Raw genomic sequence first — 24443 nt, forward strand, 5'->3', positions numbered from 1 at the left:
CATTAAAATTCAGGAGAATTTTCAAAGGAAATTCCCTCCTAACATTTCTCATCAAATTCAAGAAGAAAATTACAATGAAACGCCAAAGTTTACCATGAAAATAATTTAAAAAAAATTTCAAAGCAACCCCCCATACCAAAACCTCAAATCAGACACTCCAAAATATACAAACATATCCACAAAGCTTTTATGAAAATTCTTGAAAAATTTTAAAGCCATTTCTCCCACATTCAGAGCAAATAACTTGAACTTCTAAAGAAATTCCAGACATTATCTCAGAAATTTTCATAGCAGAGCTTATTACTATGTTTAGGAAAACCAAAATGTAATGTCCCCATACATACATACAGGGTCTCAGGAGGTTAAAGGTCATTGCCAATAAGTCTGCTTAGCCACTCATCCAATCAAATCCAAACTATCTTATTACAGGAAAACTTCACCCACTGGAATGAACGGTCAGCATCTGCCCTGATTTCTTTTCAATGCAGGAAATATTTCATGTTAACTTCTAACAAATGTTGGGAATAGAGGCTTTACTTTGAACTATCTTGACTGAAAACTTGATAAAGACATCTGAAATGCTGGTTTATAACCCTTGAAATTCACTCTAATTATTGTGAATTTCCTACAGCAGGATTGTTCTTTACAAAGATTTCTATTTATATGGAGATCTTTATTTTATTCTCTTTCTTCGCCTTGACAAGCACTGACCTTGACTAAACTTTGTCACCTGTGTCTAACTTCTTGTAAAAATTGTTTCTCTGAGGTATGACACTGGTGAATAATCACTGCTGGACTTTTAAAGAATGTATCAATTGTTAAAATTGATGATTTTTTTTCTTCCTTTACTGCAGGATTTTGAGACTGAACAGAAAAGGTCAGATTATGTGTAGGTTTGTGAAGTTAGGGAAATGACCAAAAGCTACTTGATTTTATAGCTGCAACATCAGGTTTCTGTTTTAAAAATACATCATATTTCCTGCTGTTATTCCTCTTACCAAGCTGAATGTGCCATGCTTCCCTCATGTGCTTCCTTCTTATAGAAGTGTGTCATAAAGGCTGCTACATGTTATGTGCCATTTGAGATCCATGTATCCTCACTGATGTTCTTCCTTAATGAAACATGCATATTCGATAGCTCTGTTTTACATATTTCATGTTTTTTTCGAAGTACTTTGATATTAATATTTGAAATTTCCCTAAATTGACTTAAATGAAAATAGTTGAGCCATTGTTCAGTTAAAAAATACATATCTACAGAATGTACATCCTGAGTTGCTTTGTATAAGCCAGTATGTTAAAATGCCTTAATGGTTCCCTCTCACTTTTGTAAATATGGAGTTTCACAGATCTAATTTGTGGTTTACATGTTTAAAGAGATTACATGTGTCCCTGTGTTTGGACATAGTCGTATGGTGTGTCATGTGAATGGTATGGCTGACTGCTCTGCACTTATAGTGCACTAATGCAACAGGAATCTCTGGGATTATTGTGGCAGAGGAGTCCAGGAAGGTGAACTTTCTTTTAAAATAACCATATCCATGTTTATTCAGCTGTTAACTTAAGTGATAATTTGTACCAGTAATTGTTTCAAGATTTTTTCGCCAACAAATTATGAAAAATGTCAACATCAGAGATTTTTTTCATAAGGCCTAATGTGTATTATTTCTGTCACATTAACTTCTAATGAGAAAATTGAGTCTATTAAAAGGTCCTCTGTTCTTACCCTGTGTTTACTATAAACAGCTGGACAAAAGCCTTGTGATAATCTTAACCATTTGTCATCTTTTCTACTTTCTTCCCATGTACATTGTGTGATTCTGAGACATAACTGTACTTTTTATGAGAGAAAACAGGGGTATACTGGATCTGAGTATCAGGTTAATTATGAGTAATGTTTGTCTGAAAGTATCACTGTACTCACTGTTCGGTTTTAAAGCGTTGTGTTCCACAAACTTAAAAGCATTTCTCATATTTTGGCAACTATATTTGTACATTTTGAGCAGAAAGTCAGAATACCAGGATATTTTGGTGTTTGCTCATCAAAATTCTGTCTAGCCTTCCTCTCATCAGATATTGTTTTCCTGTGCCTGCAATTAATAAAACTTAAGGTCTTTATTTTTTGTGGGTTTTTACTATGTCAGAGATTTACTGTGCTGTGAAACAGTATTCACCCCTTTCCTGGTTTCTTATTTTTTTTGCACGTTTGTCACACTTAAATGTTTCTGATCATCAAACACGTTTTAGCCAACCTGAGTAAATAGAGAATGCAGTTTTCAAATGATAATTAATTTATAAAGGGAAAAAAACATCAAAGTCTACCTGACCCTACGTGAAAAGTAATTGCCCCTTGAACCTAATAACCTGTTGAGCCACCCTCAGCAGCAACAGCTGCAAGTCAGGCTTTGCAATGAGTCTTTCACATTGATGTGGAGGAATTTTGGCCCACTCTTCTTTGCAGAATTGTTCCTTCAGCCACATTGTCGGTTTTTAAGTGTGAATGGCGTATTTAAGGTCATGCAACAGCATCTTATTCAGAGTTAAGACTGGACTTTGACAGGGCCACTCCATAACCTTCATTTCCACAGAGGTCCCCCAAGTTTTGGGGATCATCAGGAGATGTGTTTTGGCAAATGTGAGAAGCTTTTGTGTTCTTTTTGGTCAGTAGTGGTTTTAGCCTTGGATCTCTCTCATGGATACCATTTTTGCCCAGTCTCTTTCTTATTGTTGAATCATTAATCCTTAATTCCCTTGGGATTAAAAAAGTATCTATCTATGAAAAGTGACCTTAACTATGGCCCCGTCCACACGGAGACGAATTCAGGAGTATATGCTGAAGTTTACTGTCATTCTCTTTTAGTCTCATTTATGGCATTAACAGCTCTGTTAGGTTAGCAAACCTTTAGCAGTCCCAGTATTTAAAAAATGCAAATTTATTATGCTAACAGCTGTGTTTTGCTAGTTAAGTTTTAGCAGTAACGTAAAACTTCAAATTCATGCTAACAGCTCCATAGGCTGTAGATTTATGTGGGCTAACAGCTAACAGCTCCGTGCTGCAGTAGGTAATAAGGGGGAGAGGCATTTCATCACTAAATATGTAATTTTTTCTTTTAGTTTGTCAAATTCAATTTTCACCCTTGGGCCCACAGACATGTAAACAACAATTTATAATCTCCAGGCTCAACAGAGGCCAAGCATCTTTTGCCTACTGTGATGCAGTGTACCACGCATGGTCATGATCTGAGGTCATGATGAAGGTGCAAACCCCCAGCAGCACCTCCATTCATTTTGCTGGAAAGATCCGGATCACACTGCAATGTCATGCACATCTGGGGAAGCGGTGTGATGCAGGTACCTGGGACAATTAACGTTTAATGAAAAATGAAGGCTGGACCTCCAGATATTTGTTTTCCAAGATCCCAGGTCATGAAAAGGAACATATCGTTAGCCTCATAGCATAATTGATTTAGTCATTTTTTGGCCAAATTGTGATATCTGAATAACTCTATTCTCCTAATGCTGCTGATTCATTGTGCTCGATTGCCTATGTCCTCAGTCAATCAGAGTGCTTGTTACAGCCTATAATCTCTATGTGCCTAAGTCATCTATTAATTTCACAATTTAACACACACATATACACTTAAAACAAAAATTAAGGCAATTTGTGTTTGGTACATTATTTCTTTGTTGTAACAATGCTTCTTGGTAGTAAATCTTATACCGTTGGAAAGCCTGTTTATTACCCTATTAAATGATGCCACATTTGGGATGAGCAGCAGAGTTGAGCATGTGGGTTGCACCCCTAAAAAAATGCGTCAAATCTTCTCTGCCAATGCCAAACAGCTGATTCTCCATTGACTCTTGTTTGGTGTTTGGATGATTGAAGTTTGAAGAAACAAGACATATTGACAATTTAACAATTTATTAATTTAACAAACAGGAGCCTCAGTAGCTTGTGGAAGAACCATACACAGCCACAACAGCCTGGCTCCTCCTCCTCATGCTGGTCACCAGCCTGGTCACACACTGCTGTGGGATGGCATCCCATTCTTTAACCAGCATTAGTCACAAATCAGCCAACGTGGTTGTGTTGGTCACTCTGGCACGAACAGCACGCCCAAGCTGATCCAACAAGTGTTCAATGGGGTTAAGGTCAGGACTGCTGGCAGGCCATTCCCTCCTCTCCACTCCAAAATTCTGGAAGTAGTCTGATAAACCCTGCTCTGCGGGGGCGAGTGTTGTCATCTAGGAGGATAGAGTTCTTGCTGACAGGGTGAAAAAACAGTATTCTTGGGGTGTTGTCTTCTTGGGACACCCACTTCGCGGCCTGTCTCTGACATTCCGTTATATGGAACTTGGCCTTCAGTTTGGAGATGGTACTAGGGTTCACTCCAAACAATGCCGCCACTTGGTTTTGAGCAACACCAGCCTGAAGTTGCCCAACCGACGGGCCCTATCCAGATCAGCCAAACTTGGCATGCCGATTCTTGAAGCAGACATCTACTGACCACTGTAGCAGGGCCCATGCTCACAGGTGCTGCCAATCAGGCACCTAATTGGCAGCACCTGGGGGTACCAGAAGCTCAAAACAAGAGTCAATAGCAACAGCAAAATAAGCTGTTTGGCATTGGCAGAGATTTGGCACATTTTTCATGGGTGCAACCCACATACTCAGCTCTGCTGCTCATCCCACAAATGCATGATCCTTACAAATGTGGCATCATTTAAAAGGGTAATAAACAGGCTTTCCAACAGTGTAAGATTTATTACCAAGAAGCATTGTTACAACAAAGAAATAATGTACCAAACACAAATTGCCTTACTTTTTGTTTTAAGTTTGATATATATATATCAAAGCGTCTTCTTAAAAAAGAAGCAGTCTACATCCTTAATACTGCCAAGGGATTTATGTTGTAATAGAATTAAGATAAATCTCTAAAGCAAGCTCTTAAAACAACTATGCCTGTACTTTAGTGGAATGATCATGTAGACCTTAAAAATGCATTGTTTGTCAGCATGCTCTGTATGAAGTCAAAACATTAATCCTATGTCCACACAAACTGTTTTAACCAGGTTGTATAAAAGTGTAAATTTCGGCCTTATCTAGTACCTTAGTTCTCAACTGGTGGGTCAAGACCCAAAAGTTGGTTGTGAGTCTATTTTCAGTGGGTCCCAGGTATGCGCTTGGAAATAAAATGTGGCAAAATGTAATGTCCTTTTATTTTGTAGGACATGCCTCTCTCCGTTTTTTCACATAATTCCATCTTTAGTGCAAACTGCCCCATTTTTCTTAAATTATTCAGTTTTGATAGGGGAAATCTGTGTTGTGATTTGTTCCTGAGGAAGTTGTGGTGGGTCCTGATGCTTGACCAGTTGAGAATCACTGGTCTAGTCCATGCCTGGAATGAAAGCATTTTCACTCATTACTCAAAGAACAACAAAAGTACTCATTAAAACCTGAAAGAGACATCATGATTGAGGACATAACACCAACTTGTATGAACAAAAAGATTTTTCTTAAAGTTGCTATATTTAATAAGCAATTACATTGTTATTCTTTTACAACTTCACACTCTTTTACAAAACACAGAGGTACACCCATCAATTGTACAGTATGTAACATGTCTGAGGAATGTGGTCTTTGTAGGAGTCTGGTGCACTTGTAACAGTTTGTTTTTCTTTACATAGTATTTACAGATCTCAGCTGTGTCAACAGCCCAGGACATGGCAGAAAGTCATACATACTGTTTTAAAGTGTACATTTCTTTTTGTGGATACGATAACAGAGAAATTCCTACAACCTGCTGGCTTTGAGAAGGATAAAATGTTGAATAGAAGCTCCAACATGCTGGTTTTCTTAATGTTAAAAAAGCCACTGGCCCACACCTCATAAGGTCTGTTACAACATAAACAGCTTAGACAAGTGCTATGAAAGCTTACCTACATACATGTAAACATGAAAATCTCCTTGACCACAGTGATGTATCATGTTCTGATAAGGTACCACAACTTGAGAAAATCCTTTTAGCAATTATAGTTTGGGAACTTTATGATTATTATGGCCCAGTTGACAAAATCATTTTGATATATTAGGCACAGAAAGTCCATAGTAAGTCAATTGGACTATAATAGATTCAAGTACATGATGTCAGTAGTACCACAGGGTGGCAGCTAGTGACTGTAGTGGTACTTGGACTTTAATACAGTGACAGACAGCCTATTTAGAAGTTAACATCCACTGCCAGCCACCTGTCTGTCAGTTTGGATTCAGAAGTTATCCAACAACCTGGTGATGATACTTAGTGGAACATAACATCAGATGAGAAATTTACTGTCGTAGCAGGTCAAGCACTCTGAAACAGTTCACAGTGGCACTCCCAAAGATGAGAACATTTCCCAAACTTAAAAGACCAGAAACATGTGAACATTTACAACCTGAAGAACCTCCTGACAATGCCTTATGATCATGCAGCTTATATATTTCTAAGAGTCCATATTTTGTCCAAATGACAGCTCCTCCTGTGTCTCCTGTGCTGTGCATATTGCTGGTGTTGAGTGTCATGTAGATAATCCCTGTAAGAGTAGCGGGAAGGCACCTACAGCTTGTCAAGAGAGTCTTGATATGACAATAAAATGACAGAACAGGGGTGTAAACTTTAGAGAAAACAAAGATATCATAACCAGGCAGAGACGTGCAGAGATATTCATCCACAAAGGTAAACAACATATGAGTAATTAGTGAAACAGCTGAAAGTAGCAGCAGTAATAAACAAGTATTGCTAATTGCAGAGTCTGCTTGCATATTGACTTCATAAAAGTTATCATGCCATCAAAATACCCGCAAAAAACAAAAACACTTTACCAACATATACATTTCATAAGGCACATTAGCTCAAGGATTTAGTTAAATTATAAAAGAAGCATATCTTGGAAACAGAGCAGAACGAGACAGATTCCTTGAGTAAGCAGAAGACGAGATGAAGATGAAAAAACGTTGCATACAGATGACAACAATGAAAAGACGGTACAACCAAACCAACAAATATAATAAAATCACATTGCACAGCTTTAGGGCGTAACAAACTGACAGCCCAGTTAGAACCATCCGATTCTTTTACACTGTGCAGGAACATGGACAAAACTATCCCTTAACTGTTCAAAAACTGACCAAACCATGTGAACATCAGTTACACAAAATGGAAGTACAGACGCTAATGTAAAACTGGAATTCCTGGTTGGCTGCACTGATCAATCAGTGGCTTTGGAGGCAGTGAGGGGTTCAGTCTCTGAAGGGTCTTCCTGAGGAAATACCACATAACACAGCTTCTGGCCCATGTATGTGACTTTTTCTGCAACACAAAACACAACAAGCAGGCTTACATTGTGGCATACTGCTGATATTGAGTTTATTGTGCTTTGTACAATTGCAATTTACCTACTATCCTGTAGACCCATTTGGGTTTGTCCTTCCACCGTACGCCCACAAAGTAAACTGGGACTCCAGTCAGCATGATGACCATTCCCAGGCCACACACCACTGGTTCAGAGTACAAACTGAAGCACAGCAGCACTACCCAGAATATCATATAGCTGATGGGGATTAACAAGTTTACCTGCACAGAACAGACACAAACATGATTACACACAATCCTGGAGATTTTTTTATTCTTCCACTCCAAACTAATTCTGAAGTTATTGACAATGACTTTTCATTTGCTATCAGCAAAGAACGGTGCCGGGTGTGCAGATGGTTGAGTGGTTTGAGGCACACACCATGTATGCGGACGGCCCGGGTTTGAATCCTTTACTGCATGTCTCTCCCCACTCTCTTCCCTGTTTCCAAGTCTATCCACTGTCCTCTCTATCTAATAAAGGCCCAAAAATATTTTTTTTAAAAAATAAAGAAATGTACAGTGTCAATAAAAAAGTCTTTACCGTCATTGATTTTATAAATCAATCATGGGCAATACAATTTGGCTTTTTGACCACAAAAAATTCATAAAACCTCTTTAATGTCAAGTGAAAACTGATTTCTACTACGTAATGTCAATTAATAAACAATATGTAATGTATAATAAGCGACTGCATAAATATTCACCCCCCCCTTAAGTCAGTATTTAGTAGAGTCACCTTTGGCTGCGAACACAACATTGAGTCTTATTGGATGGTCTCAATAAGGCTTGCACATCTGGACACTGCAATTTTACTCCATTCTTCTTTGCAAAACTGCTCAGGCGTCAGGTTACACAAGGATCCGGCGTGAACAGCCCTTTTGAAGTCAAATTCTCTTTTGGAAAGAGGTCTTGGCTTTTACCCTCTACTTGTACAAGCTAGCTGCCGAGAAGCATTCCCACAGCATGATGCTACCACCACTGTGCTTTACAATTAGGATGGTGTTTTTGCAGTGATGTGCAGTGTTTGGGGTCTGCCTGACATGGCATCTTGTCTGTAGTCAAAAGTACCATTTTGGTCTCATCAGAGCAAAGAACTTTCTCCAACTAGACCCTGGAGTCTCCCAACGTGTCTTTTGGTGTACTTTTGTAGAAATATAATACATTTCCTCATCAGCAGATTTCTCTTTGCCACTCTCCCCTCTCCTTTTGCACAGTCACTCAGTTGGTGAGCACGGCCTGATCTAGGCAGATTTACACATGTGACATATTCTTTCCATTTCTAGATGATGGATTCAACTGAACTCCAGGGGATGTTCAGTGACTTTGAAATTTTATACATCTCCTGACTTATCCTTCTCAATCCTTTTCTTTTAGTTGATTGGATTGTTCTTTTGTCTCCATGGAGTAATGGTAGCCAGAAATACTGATTAACCAGTGACTGGACCTTCCAGATAAAGGTGTCTTTATAGAACAATCACCTGAGACACATCCACTGCACTCAGATGATCCCCATTTCACTAACTGAGAGACTACTAGCACCAACTGTCTGGACCTTGAATTAGTTCATTCACTTTAAATGGAGTGAATATTTGTGCAATCACTAATTTTACAATACATGTTAATTATCATTACTTTTTAGAAATCTGTTTGAAGACACTTTAATAGACACTGTAATTAAAGTATCAAGAAATAGTAAAGACATTGAGCTGAGTCTTCAGTGTTGTAAGACCTTTGGGTACTACTACACCTTGCAATATTTTTTGCACATTGTTATGGGACTTTGATCAGTATTTTTGTTTTTTTAATTTGAACATGGAGCCCATCTCAGCTGTCATTGGGCAAGAGGCAGGGTACACCATGGGCTGGTAACCAGTCAATGGCAAGGCTACAAAACATCAATTTTGGAAATATTCTATTGATTAACATGTGATTATTTCTCCCCCTTAAGCCAGAATCTGCTCAAATCTACAGTAACAGCTGTATCCAACAGTCCCTCTGTACCCTTTAAAAACACAGCTAACATCACTGTAAACTCACTGTAAACTCAACATTTTAACTTACAGTGAAATAAGACATAAAGTGAACAGATCTACATAAAATCATCACACTTTATGGGATTTTTCTGCATCATCATTACTGTTGGAGTCATCTTCTTTTCCACTTGAATGTCCACTACTGTATCCCATAACATGCTCAATTATTTGTCGGTTTTAAGGTGCCATTTTTCCAGTTTCTCTGTTATAGTGTTTATTTTTGAAGGAATCCTTTCACCTTGGAAGTTGGTAAAGTTGTGCCAGAAATGGCTACTCCACATCTGTAGCATTTATTTTTTTTACACCTTTTATTACTGCTCCTAGCCTCTCCTTTCCTCCTTACCCACATTAAACAGGCTGTAGTCAAATTAACCAGATTTCATGATGCAGATTGACTTTATCATAGTCAGCCCACCAGAATCTATTATTAGAGCCACATCCCTAGAAACCATCTGCTCTTCTTAGTCACAGTCTGTTCCTCTAAATAATGATGATCTGTTGAAGAGTTAGTAGACCTTGGCTTTGCAAACTGTCCAATTAGAATCAAATGTTTACCACATGTGTGTAATAGTGTTTATGAAATGATATTGCTCCATGAGAACTACTGCACATAAAATGCTCTGGCATCATTTAAATATTACATTTAAGATGTTATGCATCATGAATGTTATGCACAATAAATGGCATTCAATTTTAAAAATATGCTCATACTGTCTAAACTTAGTGCTGCTCTGTATACTGAGGTTGTTTGGGCATGAAATAAACATTTTTTCAAGCAATCGTCATTTCTAGGTAAACTGGTGAGATAATAGATAATTCAAAAGAAAAATGCAAAAGACAAAATGATCAAAAACTTAATAAAATAATGTTTGAACTAATAAAGAAATGTCAAATTCCACATCACACTCATTGCATGTACTTTGCTTTACTGACACCAGAGGGTGCCAACGTGCCATTCATGCAGTCTCTATGGACTAATGCCCATTGTAGTTGTCCATAAATATCCTACTGATGGCTCTGTTTACTCTTCTTTCTCAGGTCCAACATTTAAGACAGATAGCAAAGATGAAAAATGAAGCATAGAAATGTGTTCCTGAATTTCCCTCGGGGTTAATAGTAGTTTTTTATGTATATATCCGTTAATTTTATGGCTGTGGATGATGATGTTTAAAGCTCTGTAGATTTTTTTAGACCATAAAAAGATTTTACCATAAAAAGATTTAATTTCATAATCTTAAATCCTGTTCTTTTTATATTCTCCTTATCCCTAAAGTGAGTGCTGAGTAGTAATTTATCTATATGAGCAAGCTAGTGAAGATCTTCAGCTACTATTTAAGAGACTTGAACTGCTCAAATACACGTGTTGCTTGTAGGCTGTAGCCTTTACATGAGCCAATTACATTTCCTAATTTGTTGTCACTGCAGTGGATCTATGGTTGTCAGGCTTCTGTACCTTGATGGGTCTGGCCAGGTTGGGTCTCTTCTTGCGGAGGTAGAGGAGGCCGGCGATGGTTACCCCATAGGACAAGTAGTTGATAAATGAAACGTAGTTTATCAGGTTGTGTGTCTCTCCGATGCATAAGATGATGATGGTGGCAATGCACTATGGGAGAGGGCAAAGATCAAATGCATGCCAAACTTAGTAAAAACCACACAGCAATTACTTACAAATAGAGAACTATGCTACTTTTCTTCATCTGTGTGTTTACATTTTACTTTACACAGACACAAACTTTACAGAGGAATGACAGGAGCGTCAGCTTTTTTCTACTGACAGCTGACAGGCCTATCTTGTTCTGTATTAATGAAGATTGGACATATGTGCAATTGAATGAATTAATAAGAGGAACAAGGCTCTCATGGTGCATTTATGTTTGTGGAAGTTTTAGTAAAAGGTCTGTGATCCTTGTGGTGAGCTAGTTTAACCCCACTGCAAGCCAATGGCCAGATCAGAGCGATATTTAAAAAAGGAAGGGGCAATAAGAGTCTACTTTTCACCTGATTTATGTGCCCTCTAAGTATTTTCTTTCTGATTTTTTATGATCTCCTAAGATGGTTTAAAATAATCCGCCCTACCGCATGATGTTAATTTTGTAAATAATAATCCTACCTCCAGTAAAATGAGCAATAAAGCCAAATCTGCAGCTGGTACTTAGCTTGCTTGCTGACAAGTTGGTACTATAGTGGCCTTCACACCAAGAAAACTATGAGACTTCAAAACACTTCAGTTTCATCATACTGTATACAACAAGGACATATTCTTAATGGCTTCCACCACTGGTTTCTAAAGAGGCGTTTTTGAAGCCGAATGACGATGGTCCCCATACTGGAAACTGAAACTGCTGATTTCCAACTTTCAGTCAGTCTAGAAACAGACAAAAGAGGTGAAGATGAAGAGGGCTTAAATCCTCCTGGCAAACAGCTACAGTAGGTCTGCCTGCTTATCAAATCAGTGACACCCCTAAATATGCATATTCATGAAAATCCCTGCCTAAATATAAAACAGATCAAAACATATCAGTGTAAAAAATACACTACAGAGATTGTTTTTTGTACCATGCTGTAATCATTTCTACAGTAAAAAATCTGACATTTAACTTGTACCAAATGAGGATTCCTTGTCTTTTTTCAGCCTTAGGTGGTCACCTAAGGAACTGGAGGTTTTTTGCACTTCCACATTTGCTTCATTTATCAAAACTGAGGTTGCTGCTTTACATTACAGAAATAATTTATATGTGCAATACTCACGCAGACCAACAGGGCTGGGATTGGAGTGCAGTTCTTGAGATGGATCATAGCCAGCAGGTAGGGCAGGTGACCCTCTCTAGCTCCAGAGAAACACAATCTGCAGAAAGACACACACACTTGTAAAAGTGTTTCATTAATTTCATTTGACTCTTTATTTGACTGTTACTCTAGACACTTCAGATCCATTTAGACGTGTTGTGGAGAAAAAGGTGTGCTCTACCTGGAGGAGGTGAAGAGATATCCGTTGATTCCTCCAAAGGTGGACAGAGCGACAGAGATCGGCATCACCCAGGAGAACATACCCAGCAGTTTCTCACCGAATGTCTACAACAACAAATCATCTGATTGATCAAATTATTGACTTCCTTAGTTGTAAACGTCTTCATTGATCCATTCTTAGAAGTAATGCTTTAAATAAATTATTTTTACCCTGCACAGCTAAATCAAACACTGGATACGTTCAAATAGAGTGTTTAAGGGGCTACTGTACTATTTTTTAATTCTCTTAGGCAAAATTTTTCTATCAAAATATCATAATCCAATTTCCAAGACATGGAATATTAACAGCTTAATGCTCCTACGTACAGTGCTTAACAAATTTATTAGACCACTCTAACCCTAACCAAAATAAGGTTTATGCCACAGCTGCCCTAAATTATCAGCATTGGTAATTACCAAAATCATTTTTTATGTTTCTGCAATGGTTAATACACCAATATGTAGAAGCTCTTTAACCAAAATTAGATTTTTAATGCTAAAATATAATTATTATTGTTATCCATGAATTTTCAAATTTACTGATTTACAAAAAAAAACCCTGAAAAAATAGTAAAGCACATTATTATTTCTTGATTAATATGTCAAATTATAGTTATTTACTTGCATCCCTGAACAGAAAAAAATGTTTTAGTGGTTGAATGTTATGCTTGATTAATTTCTGACTTCTCAGAGAAGCCCAGTGAGCCGGCTCAAATTTGGGTGCATTCAGTTTGAAATCCCTCATTCCTGTTCAAAATGGTAAAAACGTGGAGAGCTCACTGCAAATGAAAGAGTCCGCATTAAAGCCCTACATGATGCTGGATGGTCTTTGAGACAAATATGACAGGTGATCTACTAAGTTTGTTAAACACTGTATATTAAAAATACTGATTTATGGAGATGGAGAGCTGCTCACCACTGCCACGGCGTTGGAGGCCAGCAGCTCCTCAGGAGTCATGGAGGAGAAGTAGGCGATGTTGGTCATCGTGTAGACGAGGGTCACTAGTGGGATGGAAATGTAGATGGCACGCGGCAGGTTCCTTTTAAAACAGAGATATGATTATAATAGGTGAGAAAAGCTCAAATGTGGGTTATAAATTGTGTTTATGGAGGTTTAAATAGAGTGTCAATATTAAGTTTTGATCATCTTCAGTGTGAATAAAATTAATCTAGTTTTCTGATGAGCAACAGAACAAAAAGTATTTAAAAAAATAAGAGATCTTCAATCATGTTTTATTTAATCACAAGCTGCCTTGAGCTGAAGAGAAAGAAAAACATTTTACTCAAGCCTTGTAAACATATTTGTGCAATTTGAATGATTTGAAAATATACAAAAGATTCCCATCATTTTTGGTCAATCAAGAGTATACCAAAAATCGTGCATGCACTTGCATTTGTATTGTTGTTGTACAGAAAGAGTATTATTCTTGTTTGATCTTGACTTAATTCATATCAAAGCTTAAAAATCTGGTATTTTGTGAACACTGCAGCAGTAGACATTTTTAAGACTATAATACATTCCATAAACTATCAAATTAAGAGTTCAAAATAAAAAAGGCAACTCTGCTCAACAGTACACTTCCTTGTAAGTACTAGGAATTAAGAAGCATACAAAGCTGTATCAAAATTGCCTCTGATACAGCCTTAAATATATCAGAACATGTCTTTAATCATTTTTGTACTGTAGTTTAAATTTAAACTAAGCAGAGACATGACACCTGTATTTAAAAGAACTATTAACTATACAACCAGACATAAAGACACAAGTATCAGCTAAAATACAAAAGTAATCTGTGTACTATCATGCCGTACTTGCGTGGCTCCACCACCTCCTCTGTGACGTAGTTGAGGAAGTTCCAGCCGCTGTAGGCAAAGGAGGCCTGCAGGAAAGCCAGTGCAATCTGTCCCACTTCAGGGTCCTGACTGAACTCGAAGGCTGTGCTGGGCTGCAGGGCGTCATAGTGACCTGGAGAAGGTGAGAGGAAGGTGTGACTCATGAGAGGATGACAAAGTGTTTATTATGTGTGCTTTTATGATATCACCCGATTTTCACCTCAGAAATGTTGCTAAGATTAGATCATTTTTATTGTTCAAGGATGCTGAAGTCCTTTTTCATGCTCTTGTCTCTTCTCGATTAGACTACTTCACTACAATGTCCTTCTGCCAAAAGAGTCTTTAAGGACTGCAGATGGTAATGAAGGCAGCAGCTCGTGTTCTGATCATAGTGAGTAAATATGAGCACATAACTCCAGTGCTGGCCTCTCTGGCATTCTGTTCAGTTTACCGCAGACTCTAATGCTGGCCTTACACCAGAGGACTTTGCTAAAACTCTTAAAAGACTAAAAAGATTGACACCCGAGACCCTCTCACATCTAAAGACAATTAGTCGAAAAGCCATTGAGTTTCTAGTCTCAGACTAAGAATTTTCAAAGACTCTAGGTCACTAACTACAGGACTAGAATACGATTCTTTTTTGAGATTATTTCCCATCATGCATCTGGTGGAAATTCACAACAACCAAGTTTAAGCAGAGAACAAGATGTAGAAGGAGATGGAGATAGCACTGGAGTTAATATCTCTTATAATCTGATGTTTTCATGATCATTTACATCGAGCAGAAATGAAAGGAAAGTTAAACACCTAAGCAACTTTGCATATTAGTGTAACAACTGAGGAACTATCCCAGAAACACTTCAGAATAAAAGTACTGTATGAAAACGAGAGTCATCTCATCATGGAAACAAACTGATCGACATTTTACTTTGAAAATCCCAGTGGCGGTTTACTGCTCCTGTCCTGTCATGTCAGCCTGGAATAATTGACAGACAAGCCACACAAACACACAGGTACAGAGATCTGACTGGAGCAGATGCTCTTAACTCAAGAGCGGATATGTTAAAGAATGAAGTGAATTAATGTGGTTACGCACAACACCGGCTCCCATTGGTCGTGGGCAACAGTTGCATCACTGAGAACCACAATTTGCATACGATCAGACTTAAGACTTGTGACAATGGGAGTCAAATTCCTTGTTGCATAGCATACTTGGCAAAGAAAGCAGATTCTGATTCTGATATGACCTCTCCTAATGGCAAAAGGTAGTTCCTCTAAGGTTTCTTTCCATCCGTAAAGATGAGCACTTCGTTCCATTAGAAACTAAAAGATAACAAATGCATCTTTTTGGATGTACAACACACAAGTTTACTCTATGTTTGTAAAACCATGTTTTTTGCACATGCAACAGACTTTTAAAATTTTCTGGAAGAGCCATATGTGTAAGCACAAACAGCAGTATTTTTATCCCAAATTCATCCACATTTATTCCCAATAGCCCCCTTGTAAATTTTAATGATTTTACACACAACAATTTAACATTATTACCTCCGCCAAGGAGGTTATGTGATCCGCAAGATTTGTTTGTTTGTTAGCAACATAACTCAAAATGTTATGGACAGATTTTGATGAAAGTTTCAGGAAATGTCAGAAATAGCATAAGGAAGAACTGATTAGATTTTGGGGGTGATCTGGATCACCATCTGGATCCAGGAATTTTTTAAAAGGATTCTTCTCTATTGGGAGATAAGGCTAATGGCGGAGGTCTGCGCTCTCCGAGTGCTTTTCTAGTTGCATGCATGCATCAATGTTTTTTGCTCATCCTGATATCAGCTCTTGAATAATCTTTAAAGACTCCTTACCCTGAAATCTCAACAACCTTAAGGCTACACAGGCTTTGTTCACAAACAGGATTTTACAGTTAATGCTTTATCTTACTGGGTCACCATGCCCGCAAAACTCAAACATCATTTTTATAAATATTCTAATGAACAAAACTGTTTCTTTGGTAACACTCTGCAGGGTTTCTTAACTGACTGTTTCATAATTATATTCATGACAAACAGTCCTCATGACTGGATTGATTAAAACAACTATAAATGTTTAACAAATGTTTGTAATTTTTTTTAAATGCATTGTGTTGTCTGACCTTGTACCACACTGTAGCATGTATGTATGCATCTGTGTGTATCTGTGTCTGTGTTTACCTCTACAGATCTGGACAAGTCCAACCACAATGATGAGAAACAAAGCCAGAAGTTTTCCTACAGTGAAAACATCTTGTATCCTGGTGGCCCAGCGCACACTTGAGCAGTTCACCCAGGTCAGGAACACTGTAAGAACAAAAAATACATGAAATTAATCACCTCTGCTTATATCATATACATACATTACTCACATGATTGATGAAATAGTCATTTTTATCAGAATTTTTTTTCACAAAAGCATAAAAACAACATGTAAGTTAATTAAAACATGAAAAATGGACATTTAAAAACCACTAAACAAACACGACAAAAGCCTCACAGGTGAATGATCACAGAATCTCTGCAGTAAACTAGAACACAGGTAAAGTAAGCACAGATTCAAATCTGAACTCAGAGCTTGTTTAGCAACTACATCTTATAAAAGTACATATTCAGTCCAAAAAGGGTGCTGTGGCTTTTCTATGATCTTGTGAGCTGAATTCATGATGCGCTGGTTCATCCTGTCAGTGACGCTGCACAATGGGTCCTCAGTTATCTGCCTCCCTGTTTAACAACCCTGTCCAGTTTGAGTACAGGCAGTGCTGATTCAATGATATAGAAAGAAGCACATCTCCAAAAACCTCCTCAGGCCGTGTTGGTTCAGTAAAGGGATTAGATTGTTGTTTGTCCTCTGAGACTCCAGCACTCTGAATTAGGTTAGCGCTAATATTTCCAATATGACAAATTTAGAAATTTCTCAGTTTTGACCTTAAAAATAACTTGTTTGCACTCAGACTAAGGCTTAGTGATATAAACCAAGAATCATCTAATAAATGATAGATGACCCTCAGCACACAGCCAAGACAACACTGTCGTAGCTTAGGGACAACTCTGTGAATGATGTAGTGTGGCCCAGGCCAGAGCCCTGACCTGAACCCTAACCAACATCTCTGGAAGACCTGAAAATGGCTATCCAATGATGGTCCCAACAACCCAACTGAGCTCAACAGGATTTGAAAAGAAGAATGGCAGAAAATCCCCTAATACAGGGGTGCAAAGCTTGTTGTGTCATATTCAAAAAGACTTGAAGCTGTAATTGCTGCCAAAAGTGCTTCAACTAAGTACTGAGTAAGAGGTCTAAACACTTATGTTGATGTGATATTTCAGTTTTTTAATGTTAATGGATTTGCAAAAGATATGCTAAATTCTGTTTTTGTCATGAGTGTTATTTACCGAGTGTAGATTAATGAGAATAAAAACGTTTTTTTCATCTGTAGCATCAGACTGCAACATAACAAAATTGTAAAAAAGTGAAGGGGGTCTGAATACTTTCTGAGGGCACTGCAAATACGTTCAGAAATTTAATGACTTGCAGTTAATTCAACCACATGAGAAGTGAGGCTTCTCATCAGCTCCACCTACTTTTTAAAATGTTGCAACATGTCACTGAAGCTCTGTATTTCATTTGCTTTTTCAACTCTGTAACTTTCCATTACAATTAATCATTAAAGTAATAGAGACTTTATCACTCTAAAATACCTGATAAAAAATATTTTTAAAAAGACTTAATATTTTCTGCTGACTCTTTCGTATCTGATATCACATATTCCTCCCACCAGCACACCACAGCCAAATCAAAGGATCTTCTTTCCTGTTTAAACAAGTCCGGGTACTTCCTGTTTCCTACTATAATAAAGTATTTGTGCGTGCACGCTCCAATGACTTTCTCTCTGACCCTCATTTATTTTGGCTTGTGAGTGCCACCATAACAAGAGCTGGGCCGACTCCAAGTGAGCCAATCAGAGTGAGTGTAAGTGGCTCTCTAACTCAAGAGCAAGCTCACAAGTGGGAGGTAAACACAGCAAGACATGCAAGTCAGGAAAGAAATCCTTTAGTTTTACCTTCTTTTCTCACCATTTAGAAACCTTTACGCAAAATACTAGAAATCTGACTCTGAAAAACAATGCACCATCACAGCTATTCACGTGAAAATAACACAAACAGCTCAGCAGGGAGTGGGTAGCGGCATAAATAACTTCGCCTTCAAGGAAAAGAAAGGTTCAGAGCTTACTAGTATAGGAGGCTGCCTATAGATATCAGGTCTACAGATTTCAGGTTTGACTCACCATGCTGCAGCATGCATGCAGCAACAGAATTGGCAGAGCAGTGAAGCCATTAGCACACTGCTATGATTAAAGTGTGGGCTATATACGGTATGCTGCGGTGGGATGAATGACATTTACAGTGAACAATATCCAACATGTGCTCTATGATTCATGATGATTCATGATGTTTTTATGCTTCAAACCTCCCCTCAGAAAAAAATCACTTCTATTAACAATGATGCTTTGACATCCGTTCTTCTGTTTGCATAAAAAATTGAAACATGAATGAAGGCAGAATTTAAAAAAAGTCAGACACAATGAAAAATAAGAAATATACATACAGGTGCACTCCAAAAATTAGACTATCACATAAAAGTTCATTTTTTTCTTACTATGATTTATTTCAGAAAGTTGTTTTTTCCATATTTTCTAGATTCATCTCACACAAGTGAAATATTTCCAGACTTTTTTTTTGCAAATGTTGATGATTATAGCTTACAAAAATCAAAAACCTACTATCTTAAAATACCAGAATATTGGCTCACTGCTGGAAGGGCAGGCTGTTCTCAATCACTGTATCAAAACATATTCAAGGAAAGTTGTCTGGAAGGAAAAAGTGTGGTAAAAAAAGGTGCACAAGCAACAAAGATGAGCTGAGCCGTTGGAGGATTGTTAATCAAAGCAGATTCAAGAACTTGGGGGAGCTTCACAAAGAGCAGACTGAGGCTGGAATCAGTGGAGCAAGAGCCACCACACAAACACAGACTACAAGTGTCATGTTTCAGGTGCTGAGCCACTCCTGAACCACAGATGTTGCCTGGACTAAGGGCGTCACTCAATTGTCCAAGGTCCTGTCTTCAGATAAAAGTAAATTCTGAATTTCATTTGGAAATCAAGGTCCCAGAGTCTGAAAGAAGATCATAGAAATGCAGAATCCAAGATGCTTGAAGTCCGTTTTTTCAGTCTCCACAGTCAGTGATGGTTTGGGGAACCATGTGATCTGCTGCTGTTGGTCCACTGGTCTTTATCAAGTCCAGAGTCAACGCTGTCATACACCGCGTTCCACATTATTATGCAAATGACGTTTTTCTCTGGTTTTCTAAATATCAATGCAAATGACAGTCGTAATATTTTTCAAGTCATCAGCAGTTAGAGTATAATTCAAATGTTTTTGAACAAACTTCATAATGATAACTATTATTTTTTAAAAAATAAAAACCTCAAAATGCACTTTTCCACATGTTCCACATTATTAAGCAGGCCACAGGTTTCAGCAATATGGGAAAGAAAAAGGATCTCTCTGCTGCTGAAAAGTGTCAAATAGTGTAATGCCTTGGACAAGGAATGAAAACATTCGATATTTCAGGAAAAATTAAGCATGATCATCGTACTGTGAAGAAATTTGTGGCTGATTCAGAGCACAGATGGGTTTGTGCAGATAAAGACATAATGAGGAAGGTTTCTGATGGACAAATACATCAGGTTAAGAGAGCAGATGCTAAAATGCCATTACAAAGCAGCAAACAGGTATTTGAAGCCGCTGGTGCCTCTGGAGTCCCACCAACCTCAAGGTGTAGGATCCTCCACAGGCTTGCAGTCGTGTATAAACCTACTATTCAGCCACCCCTAACCAGTGCTCACAAGCAGAAACGGATGCGGTGGGCCCAGAAATACATGAAGACTCATTTTCAAACAGTCTTGTTGACTGATGAGTGCCGTGCAACCCTGGATGGTCCAGATGGAGGAGTAGTGGATGGTTGGTGGATGGCCACCATGTCCCAATGAGGCCAGGACGTCAACAAGGAGGTGGCAGAGTCATGTTTGGGCCGGAATCATGAGGAGAGAGGGATAGGCCCCTTTAGGGTCCCTGAAGGTGTGAAAATGACCTCGGCAAAGTATATAGAGTTTCTGACTGACCACTTTCTTCCATGGTACAAAAAAAGAATTGTGCCTTCTGTAGCAAAATTTTCTTCAAGCACGACAATGCTCCATCTCATGCTGCAAAGAATAGCTCTGTGTCATTGGCTGCTATGGGCATAAAAAGAGAGAAACTCATGGTGTGGCCCCCATCCTCCCCTGACCTCAACCCTACTGAGAACCTTTGGAGCATCCTCAAGCTAAAGATCTATGAGGGTGGGAGGCAGTTCACATCAAAACAGCAGCTCTGGGAGGATATTCTGACATCCTGCAAAAAAAATTCCAGCAGAAACTCTCCAAAAACTCACAAATTCAATGGATGCAAGAATAGTGAAGGTGATATCAAAGAAGGGCTCCTATGTTAACATGGAACTTGTCCTGTTAAGATGTTTTTGATTGAAATAGCTTTGATTTCAGTAAATATGACCCCCTGATGCTGCAATTTCTACAAATGACCATTTTCAGTTCTTTACAACCTATAAAATGTTTTAAAAAGCTGTTGTGCTTAATAATGTGGAACAGTGCATTTTGAGGTTTTTATATTTTAAAAATAATTTTTGTCATTATGAAGTTTGTTCAAAAACATTTGAATTATGCTCTAATGGCTGATGACTTGAAAAATATTCTGTCATTTGCATTAATATTTAGGAAAATCAGAGAAAAATATCATTTGCATAATAATGTGGAATGCGGTGTACTTCTATCAGATGAGTTTAGAGCCCTCCATGTTTCTATCTGCTGAGAAGCTTTATGGAGATACTGATTTCCTTTTCCAGCAGAACTTGGCCCCTCCCACAGATAAGCCAAAACGACCAGAAACTGGTTTGCTGACAATGTTGTTAATGTGTTTGATTGGCTGGTCAACCAGTCTGACCTGAATCCCATAGAGAATCTCTGGAGAAAAGTCAAGAGGATGATGAGAGACACCAGACTCAATAATAAAGACGAGCTGAAGGAGAGAAAGCTGGGCTTCATAACACCCCAGCAGTGCCACAGACTGGCTCCATGCCATGTCACAAAGATGCTGTAATTTGTGCAAAAAGGGGCTCAAACCAATTACTGAGTGCATGAATAAGCATAATTTTCCAGAGGGTTAACATTTCTGTATTATAAATTATTTTTTGGACTGATGTTTTGTGATGTTCTAATCTATGAGATCGTACCTTTTTGATTTGTGTGAGCTGTATGCCGTAATCATCAACACTAAAACAAAAAATACCCTTGGAAGCTTCACTTTTCGAAATTAAGTCACAGGAAAGTGAACTTTTTCATGATATTCTGTTTTTGTAGGTGCACCTACAAAACAGCAAGTATGAAACCATACTGGTTTCACACTTGCACTAAACAGCCCTCAGCTTTTACACTAACAATCAGGGCTTGACATTTACACCCGCCAACAAGCCACATGCAGGTGGATTTTGGCCGTGGCCGGAAGCGGCATGACTCTAACTAGGCACGATGGCGGGTTGAATTTATCAGTGTCACAACTTCTGCTTCACTCTGAAAGTGCTTGTCAGTTAGCCCTTATGATTTAGGCTTGTCACAGATGGGCGTTTTGGCACATACAAGCCTCAAATTTCCCCCCAAACAACTGAAAAGTGGCTGGTGTCGTCATCCATTCGTGCCTTTTAACGCAGTGCCAAGGGCTTTCAGGCTGTATGACGTACATAAACATGACACTCACGCACATATACGGACACACACTCGCACTGACGTGTTGAAAATTTAGACTGAAGGCTTCTGTTTAGGGAAAAAGTTTCAGAATGTTGGAGGATAAACTCAGACCTGAACTTTTTCCTTCTGCTTTAAAGCGCCTTTCTCTCCACGGAGGATCAGCGCTTCAGCGCCTTGTGTTTGTGTGTGTGTGCTCCAGCTGTGTGCCTCTCTCACCCGTGCGAGCCAAGGTGTGCAGTGTGTCTGAATATTATTTGAGTAATACTCTATCTATATCTTGCTTCTATTATTAAACAACAGACGGTACAGTTGTTTAATGTTCTTCAAATGTGAGCTTCATGCACCAAATGTAAGTCATCTATTATTTAAACAGATATTTTAATTAATTTTAGACACACATATGAAGACATTTCCCCCATAAAGTTTAAAGGAGAATAGAGCAGAGGACAGGAGAAGTAGAGCATATGTGTCATACTGTATCATACCCTTTGTACCTCTGTATAGTTTCCAACATCAAAATTGTGGCTAGTGGAAATACCGAGTGGCTAGTAAGTTTGCAAAACCACTAGCCACTGTGGCTGGTGAGCAAAAAAAGTTAATGTCCAGCCCTGCTAACAATGCATTGGTGTTTGCCCAGCCTGAACCAGAATTTTTCCTGCAAGTCCCATGTGGAGTCAGGGGGAGCTGATTTGAGAAGAAAGCAGGAAACATTCAAGGAAATTCAACTCTACTGTGAGGGAGGGGTGATGTGGGTGTATGATCGATGTACGACTGTATAAACATGTATGATGCTTCCTGATGTTTTCTGCTGGCTAGTAGGTTCCTCTCTTCTTTACATGCAGTGAACCTGTCAAAACTACTCCTAATGTTGCTATAGACTTCAAATACTCTCATTATAGTTTCTGTGTTGTTCTTTATACACCACGCTGCCCTTCTGAGACCCTCCCCTGCCCTCTTACCTACAGGGAAAGGCTCCTGCTGTGAGATGCATGTGTGAACAACTACTGCAAGTCTGGAAGACCTCATGGACAATCTGCCTGAAATTTTCTATATATCCAAAGCGCATTTGTGAAAACAGCTCAGTTTTGAAAACCAAACATGTCTTCCTTCATTGCTTCAGAAAAGAGATTATATTGACAAGCCAAATCTAATCTAACTGACCAAAAGTTAAATTCAGGTAAAGCCTTAGTTGCACCTTTGGAAAAAAAAATCTTGAAACATTGAACACTTTAATGGGCAACAAGTCCTCCAGATTTCCTCATTTTATTGTTCACTTTGAAAAGTTTGGTCTGCACCTGCTCATTTCAGAGAGCTCCTTATCCAATATTAAGTTACAATCTCTGAAACCTTCTTTTGAAGATGGGAATGACAACTTACTCTGTAATCCTGTTGCAGCCAGCTGCTCCAGCTTAACGACTTCCTGTCAGAACCTCTTCCTCTGCACACTACATTGTTTAAATCTCTATTAACAACTTAAGAAGCGACTGTGTGTTTGGATCAGGAGTGAAGCTAATTCACCCCTCCAGATGTCGGCAGAATAATCAGCATGATTTCTTGGTTCAAATCATCCAGTGAAGAAGGATCTCTTCATCCATTTCTTGTGAGTTTAGCTTTAAGTTAGACAAATTTTCCATGCATTTAAGGATGTCTTTCAATCTAAATGCTACTTTGCTTTTAGACGTAAGGTCACTGGCAGCAGTGAATGTAAAAAGCTCCACCTCTTCCATATCAACAGAGTGGTGATGAGTTGAACTTTAAAATACAGAAACACATCACAGAAACTTGATGATTTTGCATGTAGTTAGTCCTTAACTGATGTAAGAGAGTTCACTTTTCTAAGATTTTTAGTTTCAATCAGTTATTTGATATTAATGAGTGTACATAGTGAAATAACAGTGGAGAGGGGGAAAGCCAAGAAAAAATGCAATTATCATTGAGGCAACGACAACAGTGGTTATTTCTACAAGTAATTTTAAAAGCATGCTTGTTTGAAACCAAAAGAACCAAAGTGCACTGAAAAACTATTACATCAGATTGTTGTAGTAATTCAAATCTTGCCAATGATTTACAAGGCATTCTGGGAGATTGCCCAGAACACTTGGTTTGGAGTATGCATCTGAAAAATCTCTATTTAGCAGGACATGTACTGCTTGCATTTCACCCCACACCTGCATTCAAAAAAGATTTGGGTCATTCTACCTTAGACATGAACATGCAAAATTTAGGAGTAGGGCTTAGTAGTGCAGCAAGCATGTGTTAGGATCAGAGATGAAAACTAACTAATTACATTTACTT

At 38.4% G+C, this 24443-nt stretch overlaps 1 protein-coding gene across 1 annotated transcript in view; it reads right to left on the reverse strand.

Annotated features, from left to right (window-relative positions):
- Positions 1-5499: 5499 nt before the first annotated feature.
- The window catches only part of slc7a10a (solute carrier family 7 member 10a), a 64658-nt gene continuing 45714 nt past the window's right edge, over positions 5500-24443 (reverse strand). Inside the window, exons 4-11 of the mRNA XM_041791177.1 lie at positions 16474-16599; positions 14246-14399; positions 13350-13473; positions 12396-12499; positions 12176-12272; positions 10881-11030; positions 7436-7613; positions 5500-7349 (exon numbers count right to left, since the gene is read on the reverse strand). Coding sequence (XP_041647111.1) covers positions 7249-7349; positions 7436-7613; positions 10881-11030; positions 12176-12272; positions 12396-12499; positions 13350-13473; positions 14246-14399; positions 16474-16599 — 1034 coding nt within the window. The 3' untranslated portion in view covers positions 5500-7248. The remainder of the gene's footprint in view (positions 7350-7435; positions 7614-10880; positions 11031-12175; positions 12273-12395; positions 12500-13349; positions 13474-14245; positions 14400-16473; positions 16600-24443) is intronic.

Source organism: Cheilinus undulatus, linkage group 1 (genome assembly GCF_018320785.1).
Source record: "Cheilinus undulatus linkage group 1, ASM1832078v1, whole genome shotgun sequence".
NCBI classification, from domain to species: domain Eukaryota; kingdom Metazoa; phylum Chordata; class Actinopteri; order Labriformes; family Labridae; genus Cheilinus; species Cheilinus undulatus.